Genomic DNA, 12,339 nt, shown 5'->3' with positions numbered 1-12,339 from the left:
TGGATGCATTTGCAGCACCGTCTCCTGCAACCACTGCCTCTCCAGCAAAGGTGGACTCTTCGGGCGTGATAGACCTTTTTGGGGGTGCGTATCTCTCCTCCTTCAACACGTGAAGAGTCTTTTCCCCCCCTCTCAGAATAGTTTTTAGATCTTCCGCTTCATTATATCCCATCAATTTTTCTTTTGACTATATGAAGTTATTTCCATCTCTCAGCCGTGTAAGCTTACGTTTTTAAGACCTTTTCCATTTCTTTGCCATCGTCATCTTCATTCTCATCAGCTCACCATAATTTCCAGTGCATGGCCTAATGAAGCCGATCATTTCTTCATTTGAAGTCTTTGTGTTTTTAACTTTTTGTTCCTCCTAATGTAGAATCAGCTGGTTGGAATTTCCTTCTACTGTTCTTCATTGGCGATCCTGATCTATTGGCCAAATCAACATTTCTAAGTTCTTAAAAAAAAAAAAAAAAGGCAATGTAAATATTAACTAGATAATTTGGAACTGAAAACAAATAAACCAGTCCAAACTGAAAACATAAGCTGGAGATCCATACATTATTCTGTAGGGTTTATTTATGTTGAGCTTAATGTTTTAAATCCTGCCAGAGAACCGGAAGATGTTTCACTGATTTAAATGTATTCTTCCGTTACTTTGTGTATTATCTGAAGGCAGGGAGATGCACTGAATTAACTCTTAAGCTACTCAGTTGGATGATGGATTTAAAATCTTATTTTAGCATTAAATTTCAGAGAAAAAGTACAGATTTGAAGTGATTTCTTCATGAATATCCACAAATGTGTGTGCCACAGGCTAAAATGTCATTTTTAGTAAGTTAAACCACACCGAGTACCTTCCCCACTGAATGCCGAAGCATCATGGTATGAGCCCGGAGGGGTACAATGGTGTCACAGTCTCTGACATTCAGGAGCTCAAAACTTGTGGCAAATAAACACTGAACTGTGGTATAAAAGTACAAGTTCGGCTGCTGCTGCTGCTCAAATTAAGTTTGTTCTTTTTTTTTTTTTTTTTCTAAGTTTAATGGAGTTCTAAATGGGAAAGCTCCATTGTATTACCTCTGGGTAAAATTTTTAAAACCTTGATCCTATTTTAAGAGATGACAGGATTCAGTCCAGAGGGTTTTTTCTTTAAATGGAAAAGAAGAATTGTCTTACTCTTAAAAAGAGGTATTAATCTGAAATATTCTCGGACTCTTTTTTGAGAGAATAAACTCAGAGCGTGGTCAGAACATAATTCAGTTGACTCAGTCATTTCATGTATCTGAAGGTGACAGGCTCACCACACAGTGTCATGTCTATGCATTTCTCGGGTAAACACTTAATTTACTTACTGTACTTACTGTTTACACTCTTTTACTTTTTTGCTGCACAATGGATAATGGGTAGATGCATTTGGAAGTAGTGCTTCTGAACCCCAACCTGCACCTCAGGCTGCTTCTAGTTCATCAGCATCGGCAGACCTACTAGCTGGTAATTAATTCATTAAAATAAAATGGTATTTTGTGGAAGTTAAGTTTTGCTATATTTTTATAAGTTACAGATATGTAAACTTCAACATGCATGTATTCCTTCCCTTTTGAGACATAAAACTGAAAAACAAGACATTGTATAATAGAAGGTTATTTCCCAGGATTGTATAAATACCAATATTAAAATCACAGTTGTATACAAGTCACCCCTGTGGCTCCTTGGATGCTCCTAAATGCCTTACTTTCTTTAACGTTAATTTTATTTTTGAGATAGACACACACACAGAGTGTGAGTGGGGGAGGGGCAGAGAGAGGGAGACAAAATCGGAAGCAGGCTCCAGGTTCCGACCTGTCAGCATAGATAGAGCCTGGGGCGGGGCTCAAACTCACAAACCGTGAGATCATGACCTGAGCTGAAGTCAGACGCTCAACTGACTGAGCCACCCAGGCGCCCCAAATGCCTTACTTTCAGTCATCACATTTCTTTTTGTTTACAAAAGAGGTAATATGCTTATGTAGCAAATTTTATCTTGTATTGCCTGTGCCCATTTTTTTTTTTTTTTTTTTTTTAAGAAATTTGTGTGGAAAGATACCATTATGTTTGTCAACTGATTCTGTAACTCCAGGATAAAGTGTTACAGATTTCCACCAGGGTTGAAACTGTTGCTACCTATGCCACTTTTTTTAACTAGCTGTTTGTTTGTTTATTTGGTTTTTAATCTGAAAACTTCTGGAGAGCTCTCAGTTCAACAAGGCCATAGTGTGGCGTAGACTGACACAAGATGTCTAGGATTATTGCTTATTGCCAGGATGGGAAAGATGGAATAGCAGGGAAGATTTCAAAGACTCAAAGATAGTGAAAGCTAACTGTCAGCCTTCCTTGGAAACAGGGAAAAGTATGCTTCATGTTAGCCAGACCTAGAAATTGCTATTTTTACAGGCAAAGCATTTGCCATTTGCAAGACCACAATAGTAAGTTTGAGGCTCAGGTTATCAGTCAAACTCAAAAGACACTGCTGGTTTACCTCATTCTGACTTCACTTAGAAGGTTACATAACAAAGTGCAGCGGTAGCATCATAGAGGCCTCAGACACTCAGATCCAGCTTCCAATGTTCCTCCTCAGTCACCACAAGGAATGCATTTTGGTCATATGGTTGGCAAGGGATTGATGTGTGTGTGGGTCACATCAGCACAAGGACGTTGCCATGTTCAGAGTCTCTCAGCTTAAATTTCCTGCTAGTCGTGTTGCACTTGAAACAGTGACTAGGTCTTATTTTTTCATGTAATGAACAATCCTGTACAGGTGTAGCAGGCACAGAACATTCATTCTTGGGTTAGTAATGAGTAATGACTTCATTAAAGGATCCTCATCACCTTTCAGAATTGTAGGAAGTTTGATATGAGGTCAAGTCATTTTTCGGTAATTTTTTAAAATGTTTATTTATTTATTTTGAGACAGAGAGAGAAAAGGCAGGGGAGGGGCAGAGAGAGGGAGAGAGAGAATCCCAAGCAGGCTCTGCACTGTCAGCACAGAGCCCAACATGAGGCTCCATCCCACGACGGTGAGATCATGGAGGTCAGATCTTTTCTCAAGAGGCCCGAAAGGATAATCACAGCCTAGCTGTTGACGCTTCCCTTCCATCAGCCTTTCAGACTGGTTATTTAACAAACTTTCCCAGGGGCAGTAGCAGTTCTTTTGTGTCTTTCCCACCCTCTCCAGACTACCCTGGTTAAATATGACACTCTTGTTTGCTGAATCCACTTCATATTAGTGACCACCAGCTGGTATTTTGTGAATGGTGAAGAACCAGGGTTCCACCGTAATGTTGCTGTGCACTTTTGGAACCTGCAGATATGATAAGAGGCAGTGCACTTAACACACACCACAGCTGGTTACCTGGGGAAAAAATACCGGCTCACCTGGGTTTCCTCCTGGCCTGGGTGTTCTTCATAGCAGCTTCAAATGGGTCACAGAAGCTTTTAAGCTCTTACAAAACCAATAACCTTAATTCGGGTTTTCAAAGTTCAGCAATAGGTTTTATTTTAATAGGCCACAGAAATAGCATAGTTTTCAATGGTTATTTGGGCGAAATGACCTTCTCAATTTTAAAAGGAGATTACTGGAGCACCTGGGTGGCTCAGTCAGCTGGGCATCCAACTTCAGCTCAGCCCATGATCTTGCAGTTTGTGGGTTCAAGCCCTACATCAGGCTCTGTGCTGATAGCTCAGAGCCTTCAGCCTACTTCAGATTCTGTGTCTGCCTCTCTCTCCCCCTCCCCCACTCACACTCTGTCTCTCTCTTAAAAATAAACATAAAAATACTGTTAATAAATAAATAAAAGGAGATTACTGATTATAAGCCTTTTGCTTTGCAGTTATAATTAAGGTTTGCAGTTATAATTAAAGTTATGGCATATGAAATCAAATGTTCTGGCTTTTTGCAGAATTCTCAGAAGTCTTTAAAAGACAACGTTCCCTTCCAGTTCCAAGTTAGAAGTCAGTGGCAGAGCCAAGAGATGTGATCCTGGGTGTGAGATAGGGTCTAAAACACACGTGGAACAAGCAGGAATAGTTTTGTCACCCACTGCCAAGTGCAGCGTCGGGTACCTGAGCCTGCACAGCTTCGTATACAAGGAGGTCCAACAAGGAAGTACACACAAAGTACAAGTTAGAACTCACCAGAAGCAAGCTTGAATTGCTCGATTGTGTCATCCATCGTGAAATCTTAGTAAAATGAGATAGAAAGGGAGAAATTTGGTGATGAAAGTGACAGTGTCATTTACATAGGTTTTACTGATTGTACACTTCCCATTTTTTCCAGTGCATCATCTTGTGACCTCTTCAGTGATGGGAAACGTATTTTGTGTACATTTTTCCCTTTCTCTATTTTTTTATTTAAATAAATGAATTTTTAGTGTAAGTAGGTATAAATGGGTTTTAATGTCTAGCTTGTTCTACAAACAATTCTTATAATTTAATCTGTACGTATCTGAGTCTGATTTACTTGGCCTGAAGGCAACTATTCATTTACCTTATATCCTGATATAAGAAATTTTTTAATTCTAATTTCTCTAGATCTTAAGTATTTGGACTGGTTTTTCATACTTCTGTTTTGCTTATTTAGAAACATTTCTCATATTTGTTCAGGTAACACAGCAAGAATCCATGTTCTCATTGAAGAATATCATGGAATATTAATATAATTTTGTACTGTGAACTAGAAGCAAATTTCCTAGCCAAAAAAACCTGCTAAAGTACACATTATAAAATCCCAGTTACATTTATACATTAAATCCAGCTGACAGCAGCTATTTCAGCGTTTTCAGACTGCCTAGACACTTCTGTTGAATGAATATCAATGGTAGAACAAATATTTGGAGTACTATGTTATGATAATTTGCAACGAGGCTTAACATGTGTGTTATACTTGTGTGTGTGTATAGAGGGAGAGAGCAGCCAAGTCCACTATAGAGAGGAAGCTTTTTTTTCCCTAAAGATAAATTTGCCCAATCATAGATAACAAGGAAATCCACAAATATCATGTTCAAAGTAAGAATTTGAACCAAAAACAAAAACAAAAAAAAGTAGGAGGGAAAGTTGTATTTCATGAGTCTCTAGAATCTTGAATACTGGCTTTTGTTAATAAGACTGTTTTGTAAGAGAATAAAAAGAAAAATAATACACAGACCCAGTAATGGAAGGTGTAGACTCTTTAGAAGTAACGTTGGTTTTTGAACAGGGCTCTCGCTCCACAGATTTTTTTGAGACAATAAATTTACATGTAAGTCACAGGGTAAATGTAATAAATATGTAGTATAATTAAATGTTAAAATGATCTTTAGAATTTTTAAACCAAAAATTAAGAATCATCTCAAATTGGGGGGAAAGCTTTGTCAAAAATTGATATGTAATTTAAAACTAGAAAAAAAAATTGGGGCACCTGGGTGGCTCAGTCGGTTAAGCGGCCGACTTCAGCTCAGGTCATGATCTCACAGTCTGTGGGTTCGAGCCCCGCATCGGGCTCTGTGCTGAAAGCTCAGAGCCTGGAGCCTGTTTCAGATTCTGTGTCTCCCTCTCTCTGACCCTCCCCCATTCATGCTCTGTCTCTCTCTGTCTCAAAAATAAATAAACGTTAAAAAAAAAAAAATTAAAAAAAAGAAAAAGAAAACTAGGAAAAAAAAGATCAAATGGGCAGTCTTTTAAATTGGGCATATCTCTCATAAAAACTGGCTATTTTTTATTCTAATTTACTCTTCTAGAACTGTCAAATAATACCAACTCCAGAACTGAACTATGCATGAAATATCATCTTAGTCATCTTCTGCCCCTTGAGTAAAAATTTCAAGTTCTGTTTGGTGTACCCAGAATGGTGAAACTAGACAATATTCTAGAAGAGACACTGTTTTGGCCAAAGAGGACAGACTCAAAGAATAATTCTTTCCAAATCATTGAGATTACTGATAAGATACAGAGATTATCCATAGCTCAGGTGGAATCTGACTAGAAACTTGAAAGTTAAGTTTCTATCAAACAAATGGAAATATTATTTCATACAGTGAGTAATAAAGCTCTCAAATGCCTCTTCAGATATAACAAATGAAAATATAGATGTTTGAAATATATAGATTTCTGGATGACAGATGTAAAAGTGGATGATTAAGAGAGATTTTACCTAACTTCTGAGGTTGACAGCAAGCAAGAAAACCATTTTCTTCCATTATAGTCACAGTTCTGGGGTGACTGCCCATAAATTTGTACTAGTGTAGGAATGGGCCACATCCTATCTTTAATTCTAAAGGCAGGAAATCATACAGGCCAGTCTTTGAGGCCATTTGTAGTTTTTGTACTCTCTGCTAACCACATGACATAGATGACTTTTTAGCAGAGCCACAGAGGTCTTTAAATTGATTTAAAATATAAAAATGTTCAATGTGGAGTTAATAACTAATAATAGCCACTAAATGAGAAGGGCTACAGAGAACCAGTTCTTTCATACTCTGTGGGGGTGGGAGACAGTCTGAAATGTGTCAGACAAAAGACTCTCAGGCTGTTAATCCTCGAAATACTATCTCAGATTGATCTTAGTAAATAGAATGTGTTAATAACTGACTATATTACAGAGTAATTGAGATGGCATCATCTTTAACATAAAAGAAGACTACCAGTAGTTTTAATTTTTTACTCTCCTGACCCAACTGATCTATTATATTGACTGTAGCTATCAATTTTGATATATCTGTTAATAGAACTTCCTTAAGTGTATAGGCTGTTCCCCTTAGAAAGATAGATTCATAAGACTAAGTATCTGTGACAAAAGGCAGTGTGTCTGTAGATGGTTGAGCACTTGAAGATAGTTGGTGATTCATTATAGTGTAGGACAGTCCAAATATGCCTGCAGGATGTCTGGAAGCCTATTGATTATTAGCTTAAATTCCATAGAATATCTTTCTTAATGTAACTTAGAACCATATAGAAAGAAATATTAGTGGTGTGAGTTTTCTTACCTCTATTCCTGGGCTCTAAAAGTTTTCACTTAACAGGAGGAGTGCCCCTCGTTAATATCTATAATTCATTTAAAGTATAACAATAGATTTTTTTCTTTAAGATAATCAGTTGGCTATTTTATAGCACTTTATAGCTTTTCAATTAGTTTAGGTTTATGAGGGCACATACTGAGCATATTGCACAGAACTGAGCATAATGGGAAAAAGTCATCTTTCTAGATCTCTGTCAACTTCGTAAGCCACAGGAAGAGTACAACTCTGATGTTACTCCTGGCTGTGGAAATGAAGCGTGTGGAATCCTCTCTCTTACTTGCCATCATTTGGCCTTGGGCAGATTATTTAACCTCTCTGGCCTCAGTATTTTCATCTGCGAAACTTCATAGAGTTGGGGTGAGGATGAAATGAGCTAATGTATGTTTTGGGTTGAACAATATAATCCTGCTGTTTTTGTAGGACCAAAATGGTCAAATATTGACAATTCATATGTTTTGTATGGTTCAACCTTTAAAAATTCTTAGGGGTGCCTGGGTGGCTCAGTCGGTTAAGCGTCCGACTTCGGCTCAGGTCATGATCTTGCGGTTTGTGAGTTCAAGCCCCGTGTTGGGCTCTGTGCTGACAGCTCAGAGCCTGGAGCCTGCTTCAGATTCTCTGTCTCCCTCTTTCTCTGCCCCTCTTTCGCTCATGCTCTGTCTCTCTCTCCTTCAAAAATAAACAAACATTTAAAAAATTAAAAAATAATAATAAAAGTAAAAATCTTTAGAACTTGGTGAGCCCCATGACAGTGTTAGCTTTACCCTTTCTTAAAGGTTTAAGCTTTCTCGAAGAAGGGGCTAATTTTTTTTCATTATTTATTCACCTATGGATGTGATCTGCTTATGTTACGAAACTCAGTAGCACTAAGCACATGAGCCCTGTGTTGTAAATGCATGTTTTTTCCCTTTCTACTACTGAATATTGGGTGAATATGTTAACTTCCCTTTGCATCACTTCTAGTGATAGACAGGATTGAATCAGATGATCCAAGGCTTTCTCCAACACTAATATGCTATGATTCTACAATAAGTTTTCTCTTCTTGGCCAAGTTTTAAGAAACTGAGATTCAAGAACAATTCTCTCCGCATTCACCTATATCAAAGAGAACCACACCAAAGAAAAATTGCCTAAATTAATCACAGCCATTTTCCAACTTGAGGTGTGGTATGTTTCAAGACACTCAGCATTAACACAGCCGTCAATCTCCTTAAAACCAAACGATCCTATCCACAAAAATAATTACTTCTCACCCATCCTTGCTTCATAGTATTCTTAAAGATCTAGAGAATGCCTTTTCTTCAATGCTTATGTTACTAAAATCCTAAAGGTCACCTCAGGTAGCCACTGTGAACTTTAAAGACCATCCTCTATTAAGTAACAGTTTTCTGAGTTGCATTGTTTTCATACTTCTGTAAGGAAAGCCTAAACTTGTGTCATTATCAATATCCAGGAGCAACATGACTTGAACATTATTGTCTGCTTTAGAAAATAGTAATCGGAGAATTTCAGTGAAAGTCATTTTCAGTATTATAAACTGGTTTTACAGAATGTAAGCTTAAGGATTTTTTAAAGCATTTGTTATGTTTTTGCAAGAAGTTTCTGAAAAAGAAAAGATGCGGCTAGATTAAAAGGGAATATTTACACCCAAACTAAATATAGAAAAGACTTCTGGAAGTAATAAAATTCTTTAATAATAGAGCATCCTCTATTAAGAAATTGCTGCCTTCTCCGGTTGTATGTTTCATAAAGAAGCAATACAGAGAGAGCTTTGCTTCTGCTTCTATCTGTTGAGAGAAATTATTTGCTTCCAGCCTTCAAAAGATAAGTAATTTGAATTTTGGTTGCTTTACAGTGGCCTCTGATTTTTCCCCACCTTTTGTATTCAAAAGTGTCCTTATTCAGTAAACATTAATCCAGTGTTTTAGGCATTGTGCTGATTAGTGAAAAACAGGAGGAGACACAGTTCCTGACACCAAAAAGCCATCCCCAGAGTGGGGTTTGGGGATGAAAATAAAGACATATGATGGGAATAGGATGAAGATATGTATCAGATGCAGAGGGCACAGAGGCAGAGCATGTAACTAACTCACTTGGACTTGGGGTGGGAGGAGTGGGCATAGCTGTGCCTGATAGTAGTGGGTGACAGTATCAGTCCAAGAGGCCTTCCTGGAGTAGGCATCTGAGTCACCATGATGGTGTTATGGATGCAATCTAGTTTGCAGGGAAGGGGTAGGGAACAGAGACAGAAGAGCTTGATTACTATGCAAAGGAATCTGTGTTAGATGAATCTGAAAGTTATGGAGAGCCATTGAAGGACACCATTTAGAGAAGTAACTTTGTCAGCATTTTCCACTCAGAAAGATCACTCTAGCTGCACTGCAGAGACTAGATTGGAGTAGGTCCAGACTAGAGGCAGGAAGCCCCTCTGGGTGGCTATTGATGAATCCTGAGAGCTGAGTGAGGGAAGCCCACACTTAGCAGTAGCAGCACTGGGATAAGAACATGTATGAAAGATGTTAAGAAGGATTTGGTGGCAGAGTGCATGAATATTTTTATGATTTATATTTTATTATTATACTTAGCCAGTGTGTACAACTGAGCATTTTCTAGCTCCCTGATACTGTGATTTGAAGAATCAAAATTTTAATGTATTGAAATTATCTCCATTTGAACCCTATTGGGACCTTCTTAGCTCTGTGTAGCTCCATTGTAATGATAGATTTGGTTGCCCCAGGTTCTCTCAGCCAGGGTTGAGATATATTCTTATGTGCTATTTCATTTCTAATTAAATTAGATCTCATTAATACATGACAAAACCAGCAGTTTCCAGAGGGGAGATTGGGGGTGGGGGGCACGGTGGGGGGAAGATAGGTGAAGTAGCTGATGGGGATTAAAGAGAATACTTATCATGATGACCACTGATTAATGTATAGAATTGTTGATTCACAATATTATATACCTGAAACACTAGTAAAACACTGAATGTTATACTTGAATTTTAGAAAATCAGTAAAAATCATTTAAAAATACATGACAGATATCAAGATATGTGAAAAACCTTTTAAAAAACTAACATCCAGGTTTCATTGACTTCTCATCTACCTGCATTCGATTCCTTCTCAGTCTTCTGTAACTCTTCCTGACTCTGTTTTTCTTGCCTTTACCTACGTTTAGTTGTTTCTGCTTATATTTTTCTGGAACTGTTTTTTTCCCCCCAGGATTTGGGGGTTCTTTTATGGCCCCTTCTCCATCACCGGTGACTCCAGCTCAGAATAACCTGCTGCAGCCCAATTTCGAAGCAGCTTTTGGAACAACGCCTTCAACTTCTAGCAGCAGCTCCTTTGATCCATCAGGTGAGGCAGTGACTTTCAAACGTTCTTTGTGTTTGTTCTGATTATAAAATATGCCACCTAAGGTTAGTGTGATATCAGAAAACTCATAAGCAAATACTGAGTGGCGACCTGGTTTTAAAACTTTAATAAATCTTTTATTCTGTGTTTTAAGTAAATATTTCAGTACATTTTAGAAGATTTAAGGATAACCTGTAATCCTTTTCTGTGTTTCTGTTTTAAATTTTTAGCAGAGATCTAACGGCACACACACCATCTGTTTGCATGAGCTTACGTGCACATGGTTTAGAGACAGTTAAGGGAAAACAAACATTTTATGCAGTATCTGAATGTGTGGACACTCCCAACTGCTATTGCTTACACCCTCTGAAGCTTGCATGGCCCTCGGTTTTATGAAGTTGAGACACAAATAGTATTCTTTGCCTGCCTTTAATCTTTCATCCTGCTGTCATTTTGTTTGTATTCTCTTCCATTCTACTCTTCCCATGCTGGGTCCTTACTACAAATTTTCAATTGGTGAGTTTTTGGCAATTAAATGTGCTTCAGAAACACCCTAAATATATCCCCTGCCTGACAATTTGGTTGCTTCTATTGCCAGTGCCTAGTTGAATGCTGTCCCTTTCCAATTTAGAATTACCGTATGGTAGTGTTTGTGGTAAATATTCAAAGTTCTTTAACAAAAACTACCCACAAAAATTTCGACGTGGATAAGATATTAGCAACAATTTATGTAGATCTTTTGAGTCTGCATTTTGAATGGTCTTTCTGTATTTGAGGAATGAAACAAGTGGTAACTGGTTACATAGTGATTAGGAAACATCAATAATAGAATGATTTCTAATGTTTAAAATAGTTTTTCCCTTAAACATTCCTTGAAAGTTAGAACCTAAATTGATTACTATAATGAGGAGGGGGAGGGTCACAATTTTGTACTTCTAAAATATGGTCAACTGTTTGTCATATACTCATTACTAGGTACTAACCATTAGATCAGGTTTTATTCCACCACTAACTTCATAAGAAACTAGGAGATCTAGCCTTCTTTCTCATTTAGAATTGTTTTAAAGATAAGCATTATAGGAAAACAAAATAAGCATTGTAGGATCTGAGAGTACATTATCTAGGCTTTCCTGTAAATTGCTACCATTTTCAATAAAAAAGTATTTTAGTGATTGTTTTTAATAAGAGTACCACTTATTGAGTGCCTATATAGAGGAAGCATTATAATAAAGACATGACATATATTATCTAATTTGATCTTGACAACAGGACCATGTGGTAGTAGTATTCTTCCCATTAGTTTTCAGAGGAGAAAACTATAGCTCAGACAGTGATTTTCTCAAATTCACACAGTTAGTGAGGCATGCAACTAAACTGAGCCTAATTCCAACCCCAAAATCTGTGCTCTTTCCTGTACATTACACAGATTTTTTTCCATCTTTATTTATGTTTACTAGTATTTCTGTACTTTATGGGTAGACATATGTAGACATGTTCTTCTACGTGTTACAGTCATAAAAAGTGTGAATTACATGCCTTCTTTTGTAAGATTGTACATTCACTTGTTTTATAGTTTTTCAAAAGACAATTTCCATCTAAGTTTGCATATGGCCTTATTTTTCCAATTATTCTGACTCTGGTCTATTTGATTTTTAGTGTTTGATGGTCTAGGTGATCTACTGATGCCAACCATGGCACCAGCCGGGCAGCCTGCACCCATCTCAATGGTACCCCCCAGTCCAGCCATGGCAGCAAGCAAAGCCCTTGGGAGTGACCTTGATTCATCTCTTGCCAGCTTAGTAGGCAGTGAGTAATACAGTTGTTTGTTGTTGGGTTTTTTACTGTATCATATGTGAATTTTTGTTCTCTATCCTTTCGTATATATTTGTTTCTGGATTCACTTACAGGTGAGTATATCAAGGAGCGGACAGAAATTCTTAATGTTCTACCCAGTACAGTTCCTT

At 37.6% G+C, this 12,339-nt stretch overlaps 1 protein-coding gene across 7 annotated transcripts in view; it reads left to right on the top strand.

Annotated features, from left to right (window-relative positions):
• SNAP91 (synaptosome associated protein 91) overlaps positions 1 to 12,339 on the top strand; it is a 146,687-nt gene that overhangs the window by 109,941 nt on the left and 24,407 nt on the right. For 4 of the 7 annotated variants that reach the window (XM_060616069.3, XM_060616071.3, XM_060616068.3 and 1 more), the window contains exons 20-23: positions 1 to 84; positions 1,405 to 1,488; positions 10,244 to 10,378; positions 12,032 to 12,181. In XM_060616069.3, coding sequence (XP_060472052.1) covers positions 1 to 84; positions 1,405 to 1,488; positions 10,244 to 10,378; positions 12,032 to 12,181 — 453 coding nt within the window. The remainder of the gene's footprint in view (positions 85 to 1,404; positions 1,489 to 10,243; positions 10,379 to 12,031; positions 12,182 to 12,339) is intronic. The other 3 variants (XM_060616073.3, XM_060616075.3, XM_060616074.3) reach the window with 3 other exon arrangements.

This window comes from Panthera onca, chromosome B2 (assembly GCF_046562875.1).
Source record: "Panthera onca isolate mPanOnc1 chromosome B2, mPanOnc1 haplotype 2, whole genome shotgun sequence".
In the NCBI taxonomy this organism is placed as follows: Eukaryota; Metazoa; Chordata; class Mammalia; order Carnivora; family Felidae; genus Panthera; species Panthera onca.
This window is presented reverse-complemented; position numbering and strand designations above follow the sequence as displayed.